General features: G+C 40.1%; 1 protein-coding gene across 3 annotated transcripts in view; it reads right to left on the bottom strand.

Annotated features, from left to right (window-relative positions):
* Positions 1 to 248: 248 nt before the first annotated feature.
* TNKS2 (tankyrase 2) overlaps positions 249 to 18,777 on the bottom strand; it is a 31,637-nt gene continuing 13,108 nt past the window's right edge. The window contains exons 6-27 of one of the 3 annotated variants that reach the window (XM_075257919.1): positions 17,292 to 17,386; positions 14,945 to 15,011; positions 14,472 to 14,658; positions 13,799 to 13,920; positions 11,724 to 11,815; positions 11,557 to 11,635; positions 11,270 to 11,441; positions 10,700 to 10,779; positions 9,852 to 9,997; positions 9,208 to 9,373; positions 8,428 to 8,647; positions 8,095 to 8,204; positions 6,775 to 6,963; positions 6,347 to 6,599; positions 6,175 to 6,257; positions 5,722 to 5,842; positions 4,900 to 4,997; positions 4,006 to 4,080; positions 3,809 to 3,914; positions 2,795 to 2,981; positions 2,267 to 2,423; positions 249 to 1,469 (exon numbers count right to left, since the gene is read on the bottom strand). In XM_075257919.1, coding sequence (XP_075114020.1) covers positions 1,407 to 1,469; positions 2,267 to 2,423; positions 2,795 to 2,981; positions 3,809 to 3,914; positions 4,006 to 4,080; positions 4,900 to 4,997; positions 5,722 to 5,842; positions 6,175 to 6,257; positions 6,347 to 6,599; positions 6,775 to 6,963; positions 8,095 to 8,204; positions 8,428 to 8,647; positions 9,208 to 9,373; positions 9,852 to 9,997; positions 10,700 to 10,779; positions 11,270 to 11,441; positions 11,557 to 11,635; positions 11,724 to 11,815; positions 13,799 to 13,920; positions 14,472 to 14,658; positions 14,945 to 15,011; positions 17,292 to 17,386 — 2,868 coding nt within the window. In that variant the 3' untranslated portion in view covers positions 249 to 1,406. The remainder of the gene's footprint in view (positions 1,470 to 2,266; positions 2,424 to 2,794; positions 2,982 to 3,808; positions 3,915 to 4,005; positions 4,081 to 4,899; positions 4,998 to 5,721; positions 5,843 to 6,174; positions 6,258 to 6,346; positions 6,600 to 6,774; positions 6,964 to 8,094; positions 8,205 to 8,427; positions 8,648 to 9,207; positions 9,374 to 9,851; positions 9,998 to 10,699; positions 10,780 to 11,269; positions 11,442 to 11,556; positions 11,636 to 11,723; positions 11,816 to 13,798; positions 13,921 to 14,471; positions 14,659 to 14,944; positions 15,012 to 17,291; positions 17,387 to 18,777) is intronic. The other 2 variants (XM_075257920.1, XM_075257921.1) reach the window with 2 other exon arrangements.

The raw sequence follows: 18,777 nt of genomic DNA, 5'->3' as shown, positions 1-18,777 counted from the left end.
CTTAACTCGGCAACAAGGTGTGACTCCAAGCTCCAAATCACACCTCCATGCCGACTCCTGCCTGACACCACCCACTTGTCTTTAGAGTGTCTAGTTAGCATATAAGACACCAAATCTGACAGCACTAGAGATGAGCGAGTACTGTTCGAAACGGCAGTTTCGAATAGCACGCACCAATAAGAATGAATGGACGCAGCCGGCACGCAGGGGGTTAAGCGGCAGGACGCCGGCCACGTCTGCGTGCCGGCCGGCTCCATTCATTCCTATGGGTGCGTGCTATTCGAAACTGCCGTTTCGAACAGTACTCGCTCATCTCTAGACAGCACTGATTGCTCAGGAAAGGTGGGGGGCTAGAGAAAAAAACAAAAAAAAAACCTCCAACTGTTCTGGAATCAGTTAAAGATCTTGAAATGGTGGAAAGGTCCTCTTAAAAGACTAGATTCACACCATGCAATATTTATTCATTTTTCAAGTAGGAAAGTATCTTCTAGAAGAGTTTTACCATCTACTCTCTTGGTGACCCGAATTTATCCTAAAACCTATTGACCAGCAGCCTACAGCGAAACCCATCTTAGTATGGAGACTCTGGGTCAAGTATAGAACATAATGCAAGAGAAGTATCCTCCCTTGTTGGGGAACTGGCCTTTTTTTTGGTATATTAAAAAAAAATAATAATTTGGTTTTCCCTACATTAAAAACTAACCATCTCCTTCCTAAAATAAGGGTTGAGTAAGTCTGTGTGCAAAACCCTATAAACATTGTAGATGAAAATCAATTCCATTTTTCCAGGGCAATCTTACCTCTGCAACTGTTCAGACCATCCTGATATTCAGTACGTAACGGCCAGCATTGAGGTACACGACGGACAGCCCGAGGCTTCATTCCAATAAAATTACATGTGCATTTTTTTTTTTTTTTTTCTCCTTTGTACAAGTTGCAATTTTAAAAGACTATATTACAAAGCGATGTAAATAAATACCAGGCTAGTACAAAAAGCTCTTATTTACAGGTGTACAAATGAACTGTATTCAGTGTAAATGCTGTGTTTTAAAATACACAATTCTAGTAATGCGGTTTTTTTTTACAGGAATTCAGTTAGATGCGCCAATGCGTTGTATTAAAAAAAAGAAAAAAAAAAAAAAAACGAATTAAAATTCAAGTTAATGCAATACATTTCTTTGTGTAGAATTAAATATAGACAAACCCATTTATATCGAGAATGGCGTCTGTTAAAGTGCTGATAAATAAAAAGATTTTTTGTGAATGTTCAGGAAATAGACTAAACATTGCTTAAAGCTTGAAGTCTCTGAAAACTTTACAATGTATTCACATTGTCCCCAAGTCTCTCTCCACTTGCCGGTACAGATGTAATACGCAGAGAAGGTGGCATAGTCCAGTGGTCAGGCTCATCCGTCCGCTGTGGCGTCAGGCTTCACTATTTGATATGTTATTAGGTATTCTGGGTAGGCCTGCAGGATGAAGAATATCTATGTTATTGGTGCATTTCACCCGCTACCTAGATCTGACTTTAGTAAGGGCTTGTACTTGTATCTGCGATTTCGGATAAAAAACATGGTAAGGCAAAGCAACAAAGTGAATGGAGCTGAGCTGCATGACAGTACACGTAGCAGCTGCTTCCACTTCATGAAAGGGGCTGTGCCATTACAGACAATTATCCATGAGATAGGGGAGAAGTGCTGGACATCTGACAGCTATAGGGCCCCCATTGGTAAATGAAGCGGTTGTGTACTTGCATTAACGGTGCTCAATTCACTACTAAGGGGCTGCAAACTCAGGCAGCCCCAATGAAGCGAATAGCACATGGTCTCTTCATTCACAAGGAGGATACGGCAGGGGAACTCTTAGTTGCCCTTTCTCCTGATCACCATGGGACCCAGCTATGCGACATTTACTCCCTATCCTGTGTCTATAATGGCACAACCACTTTAAAACTAAGCCAGATTAGGAGGCCACGGCTCCAGATAGCAGTTGATGGAAGTAGATGCTAGATTTCAGACACCCACCCATCGGATATGGATGACTTATACTAAAGAAAAATCATCAATTTCCAAATCCTGGAAACCCCTTCAAGAGCTAAAGAGGTTTAAGAGCTAAATATCTTAACATCCACTACATAGACATATAAAAAGGGTTGTCCAGCCCTTGGAATTTATCAAATGGTTGCAATGGCGTAAAACAACTGCTGTAACATTGACTATACTATATATATTGCACACACCAAAGCAGAGGGCCAATGGTACAGTACCTGTTCTCCCCTGTAGATTACATACTCCGCCAGGGCAAGCCCATTGACGCTAGGCCGACCGGTGACTGAGTGATGACCAGGAGGAGAATGAGCCATTTTCATTGCACTAAACTGGAGGAAAGATTTGCCCAACGTCACTCGACAAAACAACAGCTGCCTATATGACAGGAAAGAAAATGGTAAGAGAGATGACCAACAAGAAGAGAACTGATCAGACGTAAACAAAACCGTTCACAATTTAACATCTTCATAAACACTCAAGGTTCCTTGCCCTCCATTTTAGGAGAGTTGTGACCTCGAGGGCACATTCAACTGTATTTTCTGGAGACAAGGAGACACCCAAGTATATCAAATTCTAAGGGAGACTAAAAGGGATGTGTCCGTCTCATTTGCCTCTTGTGGAGTGTTTCTTAAATGTTTCGTCTGAACCAGCAGAACTAAGCTGCCACCTAGTGGTGAGAACCTTTCACATCAATACCATAGCTGTACCCTATTATGCCAGTCATATAAATTACAAAATATACTGACCTATGGCAAACGTAACAAGATCGGTCCTTATGAATTGGGCATCCTGTGCCCCCGCCAATGCCATAAACATACTGGTTGCTTTTTGATGAGTTTTCGGCAAAATAAATGCCAGCTCCAAACATGCCGCCAATGTAAGCGTGCCTTTCATCAAACCCCTTGTGAATAATAGCATTTACAAAAGGCGAGCCTGTGAAAGATTAAAGTACGTCATAAATCTTCTGTATAACACAAGTGTATATATACAGTACCATCTAAGGATATAAGCCTTAGGCATCCATTCACTGGACTCTGTTGGACAAGTATATAAAAACATACCCTTTTTACTAATTACCCGCTGGAAAAAAAAATAAAAATAAAAAAAAATAAAGAAAAAAAAAATCACTCAGCTTTTTATGTCCACTGAACAGCACTATATTAATATTACTAATATTATAAATCAGAGCTACCATTTAACCTCCATGTCTGGGTGGAGACTAGTTGCCATCAGGTCTCATACACAAAACATGGAGGACACAGGAGATTATTCTCTCTATTCCCCTCTCACTCGCTCATCATCATGCAGGACATTATATAGAATACAGAAAAGCATTTATCTCTAAGGTTTATTCCAAAATTTCTTCATTCCCCTTGAACTGCTGGTTTATGCACTTAAGTTAGTGATGAAATAGGGCTTTTTATGCGATTCAGACACTTATTTATATGGAAGAAGGATGCCACTGTCTGGATAATAAAACTTCATCTACTAGGTGAGACTGATGAAATTAGCTGACGTAGAAAATTCTTCTAAATAAATAATAGACTATGAATGTTGCACTCCATGGATATAGATCTTGCATACACCCATTACTTGGAATTCTCTTACTAATTTCCTGTAATTTAAATGTGCAAGACTGTAATAATGTGCCTGGATAATTCCTACCAAACCGCCATGTCAGCAGGACTACGAGGAAGTCTACTGCCGCCCTTCATTATATCCTCACACACACATGATAGGAGCACAAGGCCGAGACTTACCATGAAATAGCATTCTTTCATTAGCGTGATTATGGTTTTCCTCTGTAACTTCTTTCCTCCGGTGAGTGTATCTTTCCCACAGTTTTTTATTGCATACCTTCTGAATCTAGACATTAGCAGGGAACAACAATTACTATGACATTCTAGTGATCCGGGACTACATTATGCACAAAATTGCTTCAGACAGTTGTTGTTACCTTTAAGATGTTATATCTATTAAAGACGCCACCTGCGTGTCCCCCATCACGATGTTCCCTGACTGTGCTCTGCATCTACATTACAAAAAGCAAAAAAAAAAAAAAAAAAAAAAAAAAAAAAAAAAAAAAGTAATAAAATATCACCTAAAATCCTATAGGTTAAACATGGTTATCCACATTCATAAAACGTAAGGCTTATCTCCAAGACAGGCCACCAAATTTAGATTAGTAGGGGTCCAAATAATGGGACCCTTGCATGTCAGATGTCACATAAACCATTCTGGAAGCTGCAGACCCTTCACCATCTATGTCATAGCAGTGATTATAAGTTGCTGCAACAGTACAAGACCCCTCCAGATAGTCTCATGGCAATGTGAATTGGTCAGATACACAGTTGCCGGCACTTCCAATCTCACACTAGTACGAGCATAACCAAGACAAATCTTTTGCATTTGGAAGAACCCACTGTAGATCTAGCAGGGGACTTCCTATCACAACTCTGGGATTATGTGCATTAAAGAAGTTTTCCAAGATTGTAATATCAATTGGCCTTAGTTTAGGTCAGAACTATCAGATTAATGGTGGTCCAACACCTGGAACACAGATGAGCTTCCACTTGTGATTTCACAATTACTGGTCATATGGCCTGTTTGCAACTCAGTCCCACTCGAATAGGATTGGGCTGCAATACAACATTCAGTGCTTGGTATTCAGTGAAAACGCTGCAGCCTCTCCAAATGGTTGATCATGGGGGTGTCGGGTGTTAGACCCCACCAATTTGGTAGTAATGACTTATCCTAATGATAGACCATCAAAACCCAAGTCTTGGAAAACCCCTTTAAGTAATACAAATTAAGAGGAATAAGGAATGAAAGAAAGGCAAAAATACTTCACCTCTTCGTCCACAGAAAGAAATTCTTTATCATCTGGAGCAAGATCAATTAATATAGTCCCACTGTTAGAGTTGTTCAGTGTCAAGTATGGATTCAAGCCTAGAATAGAAACCAAGAACATAAATCACAAGACATGATAATACATAAAGACTGAATGAGAGGTTTAAGAATACAAGTCCAGAATTTCCTCTTGTTTTATCAACAACATTATGAAGATAAGGAACCAAGTTCTATGCTGTATAATAATGACTCAATAGAAATCCTTTCATGTCCTCTGATATTGGCGGTGTAATTTACCACTAGAAAGCTGAATTCAGTGTACTGTCAAACTTTGCTGGTATGTGCCCTGGTTGCAGATATATTGGTGGTGTTAGTTTTAACACTGATATTCGTGTACTGTCAGAGGGGCCGACCTTGCAGCTCAGCGTCATCACTGAGCTGTAAAAGTAACACAACGGCCCTCTGAACAGTACAAGTACTGTCAGAAGGAGTTTCTTACATCCCCCATGATGAAACTGAGCTGTAAGGCCATTAGTGAAGGGATCTCTGTGCTGAAACTAATGGCACTGACATCTCTGCAACTGGGGAAACATACTAGCAAGTACACTGCGCTGTGTTCAGCTTTCTATTGGTATATATATATATATATATATATATATATATATATATATATATATATATATATATATATATACATATACATATACACACACACACACAGTTCTGAGATCAGAAGATGTGAAAGGACCTTTAAGTGTATTAGCCAAAATTATTTAAACAAAATTTCAAATGGACACCAGAACAAAAAGGAGGCAAATGTTACCTTGTTGGCCTGATATAAGTCTCTCCACTCCTTTGATGATCTTGTGTCTATGTCCATAAGCGTTAATTCCGATTTCCTTAAATTCTTTGTGCCCCATTTCAATTAAGACGTCTAGTGTTATCTGTAAAAAGTCATGCAAACATTTTCATGATACATTACAGAATAAGCAGCAGGAATAACTGTACTCAGTAGCATCCTGCACACTTTTACATGTCTACTATGCCTTGCACGTTCCAGATGTTACACCTTATAGAAGATAGGCACTGTATAGGCTCCAGGAAATAATATCAATGGACACATCTGAATATTTTCTAATTTCTAATTTTAATAGCTGCCTATAATAAAACGATCATACAACACAGTAAAATAAATCCTGCCATTTCCTTGTGAAAGTCTACTGTAAAAGCATTTATTAGGTTTAGGCAACGCATAGACTTCTGCTTGTCAACTTACCTGTTCCCTCTCAAAGATGTCAATTAGATGATCAAGTCCAAGGTTCCGCAAAAACTGATTGATACTGAGATCAACGCAAGGTACTAAAAGTAAAGAAGACAACGCGCAAATCGGTAAGTCAGGTCGCACATCCAATTGAAGTCATTTAAGCATGCTTTGCACACCCATTTACCTTCATCCTTCTTCTCTATACCAACGGCTCCTTCAGCAACGTTATTGTTTCCAGTCGGTGCATCAGGGAAGTTGGTAGCCAAGTTGTCCAAGCTGCTGGCAGCAGAGAGAGTTGGCGGACTAGGAGGCACAGATGACAGAACTCCCACGGATGGATTTGTGGGCTGGGAAACATTGATCACTTGAGGTTTATAGAACGTAGGTAGAGCTGCTGGGGGCATGGCTGCTGTAAGGAGGGCCCGCACATCATCAGCCTGAAGAAGAAAAATGAAAATGAACGCTCAGCTCCTTAGGTTTAAAGCACACATTTATCTAGTAGAAGCTCATTACAAAACAGCGCCATTTTTTGCTTTACCCTGTAGACGCAAAATTGTCACAAAAAAAGAAAGCCTATAACCCTCAGACTGAGATTAAAATGGAAATACTCACTGTAACCAAGTCTAAGGAGGTCTGTCCCTCTTGATTCTTCAAAGTAGGGTCGGCCCCATGTGCCAAGAGCAGGGCACACAGCTGAGTCCTTCCTTTCTGAGCAGCTTCATGCAGTGGTGTAAAGGCCCACTTGTCAGTGGCATTGACACATGCATTGTATTTTATAAGTAAAGCCGCAACGTCCACATGCTGCAAACAACATCGTCCTAACTGGTTAGTACAGTGCACTTACATATCACACAGTATTAAAACCTGACCAAAGGCACACTTTTCAGAACTAGGAACCATTTAATCCATACATATACTAACACAAAGAGCTGGCTAGTGAAGACAATATTGTCTGTGGTGATCAGCTCTTATAGCTTGGGTATGCTGCAGCTAGTCATACATTTATCTTGCAGCAGTCCGGTAGTGTTAAGCAGTAGTCGGCAAAGAAATGGGTATTGACAGTACCTTGCAGTGCGGCTCCTACAATTTACAAAGATACCATGAAAGTCGTTTTGCCTAATGAGACTTTGATCTGCTCTAGATAACCTCCCCTAACCGCAGGCAGAGAGTGAAGCCCTGACCGGAGAGCACACGTCCCTAAAGCCCTTTTCCGGAATAGAATAAAATGCTGTTTTTCCTGAAAACGGAGCTGCAGTGCAGAATAAGGCATATTTGGAAAGTGTAGAAGCCACTGTACAAGGTACTGTCAGTTTAATACCCAGTCTCCTACTGACAGACTCCCTTTCATTCACACAGCAGAGATTTCCCACCTCTAACATCCATAAGAACCTTTAAAAGAGGAATGACATACTAAAAGGGGAGACCATAAATCTATGAATAGTGTCTGTTCTGATTAGGGAATGGAGCATGTATGCAGAGTCAATCTACATTACAGTGAATGGGAGAAACAGAAGTACGACAATGTTCATACACAACCATCTGTAGGCCAAAAGCAGAAACCCAGGACACTTGTTCCAAGAATCAACAGGGACGCCAACAATTGCATCTGACAAATGAGGTATTTATGGTATAGCCTTACAATATGTTGTCTAAAAAACTTCATGTAGTCCAATACAGAAAAAAAAGCCATTACCTAGTGACACTGTAATAACATGAATGGCTGTTGGGAAATCAGTAGTGCGCTAAACTCCAGAAACTTGTGCCAAAATGCATGTGACAAGTGACGTTACTCACATTTATGGGTACTGAGCAGTAGTAACACAACATTCACTTTCACCTGAAGATTTCCATCTAACAAGGCTCTATACTATAATTCTAGTCATATTTGTGAGCTTTAGTGTGTAAAATGAAAAACTCAACGTTACAACGTACCCCGTAAGATGCTGCGTTGTGCAATGGGATTAACCCTCCTTTATCTTGTGCGTTTACATCAGCGCCATGTTGTAGCAAGTATTCTGCAACCTCTAGGTTATTGTAGCCAGCTGGAAAGAAAACAGACAAGGAAATCATAAAGGCTCACGCTTTATGTTACAGTCTCACTAAAGCATAGAAAATAAAAAGGTAAGAATATCATTTTGATCATGCAAATCTGAATTCTGATCCTGGGGGCCAATATGACTCCCATCCAGAGCCTATTTCTATGATAAAAGTATCTGACCAAGCACTATTCACCCAGAAACCTCTTTAGTAATAACCAATACTGACCAGCGAGATGTAACGGCGTCGAGTGTCTGCCCTGGGTGTCCCTGCAGTTGACATTTTCCGGTGTGCACAATTTCTTCACTCGGGCCACGCAGCCTCTCTTAGCGGCGTCTAATAAGGCCGCATCTCCACGAAGAAGATCTTGAATGTCTGTGTCTCCATCCTTGACCAGATCCAACGGTGTGTTCCCATCTCGGTTTTTCTTTGTTGAATCGGCTCCATGCTGTTCAAATGAAGGCAGCAAAGTTAGAGTGAGGATCAGGCCCACATTGCAGAAACGCAGATTTTACTGCATTTTTTACAGCCAAAGCCTGGAGTGACTTGTACAGGAGGTAGAAGTATAAGTAGCTCCTATAATATTACCCACTCCTGGGTTTGGCTAAAAAATTTTTTTTAAAAAAATCCAGCAAAATCTGCAACAACTAAAGCTGTGTTTCCACAACGTGAGGTCTCAGCATTATAAAACATTGGTATTGGTATATGGTGTAGCATTTGTAGACTTTGCTCAGGTTGGTTAAAATAATCTATGCATCAGCCTGAACTCAACTCAGCATAGCACCTCCGTTCAGCCAACATCCGCTTAGACTGTTAAAGGGGTTGTGCAAAACAGATAGGAAGTCACTTCCCAAGAAGAAGAAAGCAGCCATGTTTTCTAGTCCTGCACAACGCCTCTAAATGCGAATTGTTATACCCAAACACAGCCCTTACTTATCACATGATATGCATTGTGATGAAGGGTAACCATCTGCCTCAACATGCTATTCAGCTTTCTAGCGTACATACCTGAAGCAATAGCTTGCAAATCTCATATTTCCCTTTTGCTGCGGCTTCATGTAAAGGTGTAAATTTCCACAAGTCTGCAACATTAATAACTGCGCCATGTTTAACAAGCAGCTCTGCTACCTCATAGTGTCCATATGAACAGGCATTGTGTAATGGAACCAAACCCCTGAAAAAAGAAAAATGTAAAATAATTTCAGCTTTCACAATCTCAGGTTTTTACTGTAATGACTCATTTATCCAGAAGTGAACAGAGCGCCAGCTGAGCACAGGCACTCCATTCACATGTTGCACTAGGAACCCCAGTTTGCATGATCAACTGGGGACCCCAGCAACTAAACACAAACCCCTTTCTTGTGGGTAGGATGTAAGTGTCACTGGGATAAAGCTCCATTTTAGAATGATACATAAGGCTAAACTGTGCATGCATTGTGTATAAATCCACTACGTGGCACCACTATGGGTCCATATTGGATCTCTCAGTATCTTAGTGTGTGTGTGTGTATGATATATATATAATTTTTTTTTTAAACAGAACATGCTCCATCACATTCTCTTATTACAAAGTCTCAGGAAGCAGAATATAGAAAATAAGGGTTGAAGGGAAATGTTTGTGGATTCTGTTTTCATATTTGGGAAATACTTACCCTTTATCTTTTGCATGGACATCGGCACCATGTTGCAACAGGTACTCCACTACAGCCACTCGATTGTACCCTGCAGCAAAATGCAGGGGTGTAGACTGACGCCCTTCTACATCCCGGCAGTTAACGGTTTGCGAGTTACACAGTTTCTAGGAGTAACAAGATTGACATATGAAGTGTTTTTTTTATACTGTATTATAGCTCTGTTGCTGGTCTTACAGTCCCATCACTAGTAACGTGTCTTGAGAACACTGGTATACAATTTGTATATTTTATTTTGTGTTTTAATGACAGGCTGAAAAGGGAATGAACTTTTCTATACACCCCATTTCTACTTGAAAACTTAAAGAGGATGTTTAATGTTGTCTATGATGTGACATGTTAAATACTGCTGTGAAGATGGGTGTTCCCTCACCATGCAGCGATGATGCTGAGTTGTGAGGCCGGACCCTCTGACAGTGCAGAGATATTGGTAGCTGAAACTAACAGCACTGATATCTGAAAAGTATATACTGAAAGTATGCAGTCGGCCAATTGATTGGTCAGCTTTGAAGAGACTCTGTCAGCCATGTTTTTATCATGCAAAACTGATGACTGTGCTAGTTAAGAGACTTGGAGAGCTATTTAAACATACCTTCTTGGTGCATGCTAGTAGCATCTGTTCATAATACCCAACTAGGAGCCTGCAACAGCTTTCTCTGGACTAACGCTGTACACAAAGGTATGTTTAACCAGCTTTCTAGGGTTCCTACCTATCGCAGCAGGTTTGCAAGGTCAAAACCACTGACAGATTCCTTTCAATCCTAACAAAAGTAACAACACTGGTAATACTCTGCACACACACCACTCACTTTGACTATATCCAAGTCTCCAGCTTTTGCAGCTTCCAGCAGCTGTCGATCTGCATCTGTATTACTGAATGATAAGCCTTCTGGTGAAAAGATACACAACATTAATGCAAAGAAAGCACTGATTACACACCAGACTTAAGGTGGGTTCACACCTGCGCCCGATCTCCGTTTTGCAGGTCTCCGTTTCCTGCACAAGAAACTGGACAGGAGACGGAAACCTGCAGGCAGTTTTCAAACCCATTTATTTGAGAGTGTTTTGTGCTCTCCGCGGCGAAACCAGTTTTTTTAACCGGACACAAAGTTGGACATGCAGGACTTTGTGTCCGGTTATTTAAAAAAAAAAAAAAAAAAAAAAAAAAAAAAAAAAAAAGGGGGGGGGGTTTCGTCGCAGAGAGCACAAAACGCTCACAGTTGGACACTGTCAGGTTTCTGTCTTCTGCAGACAGTGAAAGCAGAAAGCCGGGGCGCACATGTGAACCCAGCCTCAAAAAGTTTTTTAAAAAAAATAAAAAATAAAAATATATGAATATATACATATAGTATATGAAATATGTAGTACTGAACACGTACCTTGAAGGAGTTGTTGCACATTCTCATTCCCCATTTGAAGGGCAGTAAAACCCTGTAGTGATACAAGTGCTGGGTCACATCCTGAGTTCAAAAGAATTCGGCAGGTTTGCAAATGGCCACAGTGTGCAGCACGATGGAGGCATGTCTGCCCTAAGTTGTCCAATGTGTTTATCTATTGTAGGAGGGAACAAAGATACATTAATACATTGTGCATCCTATTCTTCAGATTAGAAATGATACTTTAGACTATACATTCAGAGAAGATTTCCTATGAGATTTTTTTTTACCTTTGCCTCATGTTTCAGCAATACCTCGACGACATCGTTGTGTCCCTTCTCTGATGCCACGTGGAGCGGTGTCAAGAAGCTTTGGGAACAAAAGAGAACAATCAATAGATTAAGAACACCATTAAAGGTTACATGATTATATAACGGCTAACCAGAAGACGTCTTACTCTTTGGTCTTTTCATTGACATTCGCCCCCTTCCTAAGTAGCAGTTCACATACTTGTTTCCTCTTGGGGTATGGAGATGATCCAGCAAAATGCTAGGAGACAAGGAACACATAAAAGATAATTTGTCTGCCTTTGAAATTTGTTGCCAAGACAGATCTATAAAATTTACTTTACATGTCAAAGTTGAAAATACAACATGCCCTACAGAAAAAAAAAAAAAGAAGAAAAAGATCTATGATACAAAAAAAAACCCCCAAAGGGCATATTTACATCATGGGTTGGGGGTCACGGATGCTCCTCTATGAGCAAGAAAAGGGATCCAACCTGTTCTGGCGGACCATGGTTTCCCCTGGCAAAAGTGTTGGGTGCAGGACCTGGAATGGTTTGTGGAAATGCAGCTTTTCTGTTGCAGATTTTGCTGCGGTTATTTAAGCCAAACCCAGGAGTGACCACAAAAGGAAATATATAGAGAGTACTCATTCTTCTCGCTTCTGCGGAACCCACTCCTGCCTTTGACTCTAAAAACCTTAGCAAAATCTGGAACATGGGGGCCTCAGCCTAAAAGGAATCTTTCACGAGGAAGCTAGCCAGTGTGGACGTCAGCCTAATCTGAGTATTTCTAGAAAGACAATTTTCAGTTTTTTATACCTATAGTGGTCTAATAGATACACCACCACCTTGAAAAATCTAATTTTAAAAATATTCAAATGAGGCTCAAGAGCAATGGGGTGTGCGGAGCCTCAGATTTTTTTTTTGTTGCAGTATAGACTATCTAAGGCTGGAGACACTCACCCCAGCTGTCCTCCATTTCCGTCATTTTTTTCCCCAAAAAAAAGTGGCAGGTGGGACGCAAAAGTAAAAAAATAAATAAAAGAACTGTAACTTTTCATGCCTTGCATACAAAAAAAATAAGACTGCCTGGAAAAAAAAATTCATATCAAACATTTTTAAACTGCTTTTTACATGGAAAATACTGAAGATAAGCATGTTTTCCCTGGAGTCTTGCTTTACTGGGAAGTGAGGTCAGACAGATGACCTGCAAATAGTTTACAGTATAAAAATGTTGAATCTGTGTTATTTCATTCTACAGTCTCTGACAGCCATGATTTTCCAGGCAAGCAGAGGCGTCATGGATTTCTCTCATGAGAAAGTTATATATAAAATAAAAAATGCGCTGGAGGTGCTTTAAGGGGAACATTTAACTACTTTGTCAAGCCGTATGCTGATTCTCATTGACAAATTACTTGTTAGTGAGCCGCTGCTTACTAAATCTATCTACAGAAAGTAATATTCAAACATAAAGCGGGCAGGCTGACTAAAACTAACCATGCTTAATCTGCAATAAAAAACTGGTCTCCATCCGGTGCACCATATTACATGTTTAAGACACCTTTGTGCCTAGCCCAACATGAGGAAAGGCTTAGCAGTAAGGAATGAGACTTTCAAAAATGGCAGAACTTAAAGATTCAACAACGTATGCCAGAACTGAACACAAAGTCATGAAATAGGTGGTATACACGAAGAATAAACAGACTAAAGATGCATTAGATTTATTATCCGGACAGAGCCAATGCGATAGACGTGCTGCGCTTTAACACTCTCTAGTCTCAGATTACACGGTCTACCAAATAGTCAGAATTAGTAAATCTGCCCCAAAGTGAAAGAAGATATTCTAAAAATAGATGCAATAATTAGTAACTTCCTTTCCTCCATAAGGCTCCATTCACATCACATTTGGAGATCTGTTCTCTCACATGTCTATTCAGATCAAAGGGAGAAGAATTCTCGAATTCCTTAGGAAACATTTCCCCTCTCACCAGCACAGACACGCTCCCTTTGATCTAAAAAGACATCGGGGAGAATGGATCTCCCTGAAAAACTTGATTACGGCTATGCCACTCGTGTATTAACAAGGCTTAGGAGGAAGTATATAAAGGGTTAGCAGAAGCATTGATGTGAATTTTAAGGGTGGGTTCACACAACCAATGTTAATGTCTGTTGCTAGGCTGACAGCAACGGACATTAACAACAGAAGTGTGAACCCACCCCAAGAGGATTGTGATTGGGAAACTTACCAGCGCCGTCTCATGAGTCTGAGGATGTTTGAAATTGACTATTTCCAGTGAGAGATGTTTCTTAATGCGAGCGACATCTGCTTCTCTTGCTGCCAGGAGCAACGAATGACCCTTAAATTCATCTACATAGGAAGAAACAGAACACGGATTGAATTTAATGACCTATTTAGTGGAGATGTCTTAAACATAAGATTCATCAGAATATATTGTATATGCATATATCTACATCCTGTTTCCAAAAAATAAGCCGCATAATTAAAAAAAAAAAAAGATTTTTGACATATGCTTTAAAAAATAAGCCTTAGTTGCAGTTCGTAAAAAAAAAAAAAAAGTGTCCAGGTAGCTATACATGCAATAAAGAGAATACAGCAAGACACATACAGTATACCCTTCATGAAAGAAAGCAGACACCCCTAAAAGAATCAGACATTGACCTTAAGGAAGCTATCTGTACAAGATGGCACTAGTGAGATAGTTCTTGTCAACAATAAGGATTGACTAGCGACAGTGCTGGGCTCTCACATACAGATCCATTTCTGAGTCAGAGTGTTATGGTTGGTTCCAGATCACTGAAACGTTGCTGCAATGGCAAGGAACCTGACAGTGACGCGCCTTTCACAGGAGTGACACAGATCTGTGTGTGACACCCTACAAGTGAAATGTTAATACTCACATGCTAATCGTTCCTTTAACTGTGGTGTTGGGGCCAAATCGACGGCACTTTTATTGTGACAGTTCAACATGTGGGGATCTGCTCCATAACTAAGCAGAAGCGAACACACTTCCACGCGGTTCTTGGAGGCGGCTTCATGAAGTGGAGTAAATTGCCAGAGGTCCATTGCATTTACACAAGCTCCATGCTGTAAACAAGAAAAAAACTATTGAAATTTGTCTCTTTAGTAAAGGCGTTCACCAGCTGCACAGAATGGACAGTACAGTGCACATGCGGCTCTCTCCATCCACTTGTACAGGAACAACCTGCTCTATTTTTGGAACTCCCAAACAAGTGAATGAAGAGTCACGCATATGACGCTATTGGGTATTTAGGGCTTATCCTATGGACCTGCCATAAATACAGAGATGGGAACAGCTCTTTAACCATCAGCATTCTGTTAAGTGACAAACCAAAGAAATGAAATCTGTTACCTTGACCAGAAGTTCTGTCACTTCATAGTGGCCATACGAACAGGCATTGTGGAGAGGCACCAAGTCTCTATAAATACAAGGAAAATAGGGAGAGGAGGTTTCAATACGGTACGATAAGCCATAAGTAGTGTACTATATACTGTTACTATTGCACTTTCAGATGTGGACAATTTTCTCATAACTAGATCCTAATCCTTACTTACTAGTAAAATAAATGTTAAACCACAACCACTTCATGCAAAACTGAAAAAAAAAAAAACCAGATGGTAAAATCCGCTGCACTCACTCTTCGGGAATATCACATGCACTGACCTAAATCCGAATCTCAGGTGTAAAGACGTTTGTGTTCCTGGAATATATCAGTATGGCCGACCATACTTTTTATTTGACTGCAAGATGCCCAAATAAATAGGAAACCTGGACGTGCAACCTGTATGTATCTTCATAAACAACGTGTATCGGACTGTTAATGTGTATGCCTGATATAACATGGTTTGTAATCTGATATCTACAATAACATAGAAATGTAGAATTACTCAATAAAAATTCAATATTTTTTTTTTTTTTTTAAATTGTAATCCATGAGAAAGTTATCTTTGATGCCGAATATATCACAAGACAAGAATACTGTGCATACATTCAATGTGAGGATCATCTTATCCCTGGCTAAACTATCCAACATGATTTGTACAGATTTTTAGCATTTACGTCAGGCCACATTCTTATCTATACAGAATGTGTAATCTGTACATTTTCATAGAAGTGAAGCCAGGTGTGAGAGGAAGGATCTGATACAACAGTCTTACATGGGTGCCCAGTTTCCAGTCTACTCAGCACTGTACATGGACAGTGAAGGTAGCATGCAGCCAAAATGTGGTAACACTTCTGATCTGACCTTTACACTTGCTGTTTTATAAGTTCAATAGAACTAAATCTATAAGTAGCTTTCTTTTTCTGTTTTTGTTAGCCCAGACCCCAAACCAATGTATATCAGTCCCAGTAATCCTGCATCCACTGCCTGCATGAGCTCAGCTATGTAGCTGATAAGATATTAAGTCTCTGGAAACACTGCATAAAAGGAAATGTCTCCATCACTGGTTCAATGAGGGAATCTTAACCATGAGAATAAAAAAGTCAATACTAGAGGAATTGCCAAGAAATTTAATAGTCTAGACGACAAATTCTCAAACATATTCAGCAACAAGTGACTGAGCATTATAGGGGTATTGCCATCTTAAGGATCCTATCTATACTGGTAGCTTATATAAGACGACTTTTCCTAAATATATTGCTTTAGAAATGCTGCTTTGTTTTCCTGCTATGTGATCTTATTTCTAGCATTGTTTACACAGCGTTTCCATAGCACTGGACCTGTGTGATAGGACAAGTGATGTCACCCAGTGACAATCAAATCATCTAATTGCAGTTTGTCCTGTTTGTTATCTTTCTATGTTCACAGTAACACTGAGTCCTTCTCTACAAGCATGTACATATTATCAGATCTGCATAAGTATTGCGATGCTGAACGGGACACTTTGAAGTAATAATGAGAACTAAAGGAGAAGGGAGGGGGAGGGGCAGACTTGAGCTACGGAAAGCCTGCTGCAAGTGTGACTGCTGTAAAATCCATTGGAATCTCTGTGACCTAGGCCTCTCATGACATGGAGATCTGCATCGCGAGAGGTTTTTAGCGTTCACATATAAGACAAAGAATTCAATAGATACAACCACCCAATCTGGCACAGGGAGGTTATTGTGCACTGGGTGGGCCAGTTGCCAAGGCAAGAGTTAATTCATGAGAATAGGAGCTGTCAATCATTCTCGCTACACATTGGAAAAGTCTCTCAGTTACTGTCCCAACCACCACACAATAGAAAGTATTCATGCCCGAGATCAGATGGAAGAGGATGTTTGCACAACACTAACACACAGTTTATCTGATAATGTCAGTGTAATATTCAATATTTGCCAAAGAAGCAGAAGAGGTGTAGATTATACAATACAGAACTGAATAAGGATACAACTGAGAAATCACAGATTACAGTCATATAACTATTGTACTTGCAAAGGAATTCATGACAGGGGTTGTCTAGGAGTATATTACTAATGTCCAAGCCATAGAATAAGGTCATCGATAGTCGATAAGGAGCGGTCTGACTGCTGACAATCCACTGACTAGCTGCTTGTACCAGAACTAACACAGCTCAACTAGATCCATTATACAACGCAAACACGAGATCTGAGGTAGGGTCAGAAATCACAACCTCCAATGATCTGCTACTAAGCAAAGGTCATCAATAATATACTACTGCACAACCCCTTTAAGTAGCAATGAGTGTTCTCATACCCTTTATCCTTGGCGTGTACATCTGCACCATGTTGAAGTAACAGTTGTACGATTTTGACACGGTTATAGCCCGCAGCTAGGTGCAGTGGTGTTGACTGAAGATACAAAAACATATATATAATTAATAGAAACGTATACAAACATACAATACTAGAAGTTATCTTCAAACATTTCTCGTGTAAGCGGATATTGCCCCATTCTAGTCAATTAATAGCAGAAAATACATTCTGAATGTTTGCTATTATTTTGCAGACATTTGTGCAAATGAAAATGCATATAAACAAAAAAAAAAAAAAAAAAGACAACAAAATAGCACCAGGTTTTCAGGGGTTATTTTTCTTTCTTGAACTCAGCTAATAAGATACTCTGGTGTGACCATAAGGGGTCGACCTCTCCCATCTCACTAAATCTTATATTCCCCAAAATAGTCTACAAAACCCAGACAAACCGCCTCCCAGGTCCTCAAACATACATAATGAGGGCACCATTTACACAGGGAAGCCATTTCTATAGCAATAGGGTAGAGTAACCCCACTATAGACTAAGTGATGCAAATCCTCTCCTTAGGGTAGAAGCTGTGGAATTTTTTGCATATTGGCTATCCCCAGTCAATGGAGATAACCAGTGTGTGTCGATGCACTACAGTTCCATCACTGAAACTGCAGACAGATAAAGCATACTGAACCATTCATCACAGTAACATGATGGATACTGACTAAATATATTCCAGTGGTCATGTCTGTACTGAAAACAATGGGAAGCAGGAGACCGAAGGCATATCTGACGTGGTAAGAGAAGCTATAAAGCTAGCAATTGGATGGGGCTGCTGTGCCGTTACTACTACATGAACAGGAGCAGTGCTACAGACGCTCCCCCATTCACTCGCAGCTTCTGAAGGCTTATATAGAACAGCTAATCTGTGCCATTTCCGGGTTTCGGACGCCAGTCTTTCATGCCCCTGTTCTCCATCCAGTGGTTGGATCCTCAGCGATCTGTGGATAAGGGGTAATTGTCTCATGACAAATCCCTTTTAGGCTGAAGCCCCATATTTGTGGAAACGCAGCTTTTTTTTGGTTGCAGATTTTGCTGCGGTTTTTGAGCCAAAGCCAGGAGTGGATTGAGCAGAAGGTAGAAGTATAAGGACTTCCTATATATTTCCAATCTCTTTTGTAGCCATTCTTGGCTTTGGCCAAAAAAAAACCGCAGCAACATCTGCAACAAAAAAAAAAAAAAATGAGTTTCTGCAATGTGGGGCCTTAGCCTTAAAGTCACTTAGGCTTCCTTGAAGACAGAAAGGAATACATATGTCTTATACTGAAACTCAAGGGTTTACATAAAAATCTTGAGAATAGTCTTTGAGAAAAACTTAACCTAAAGAAGACAGCATGGTTCAATTAAAAGACAAATGGGAAATCTGATATGTAGCCTTTGGTAGAAACAATACAAATAGAAGATTATAATATCTGGACAAAATCACCAGCGTTTA

This window comes from Leptodactylus fuscus, chromosome 10 (assembly GCF_031893055.1).
Source record: "Leptodactylus fuscus isolate aLepFus1 chromosome 10, aLepFus1.hap2, whole genome shotgun sequence".
Classification (NCBI taxonomy): domain Eukaryota; kingdom Metazoa; phylum Chordata; class Amphibia; order Anura; family Leptodactylidae; genus Leptodactylus; species Leptodactylus fuscus.
Note: the sequence above shows the minus strand (reverse complement) of the source record. Positions and strands in the feature narration are given on the sequence as shown.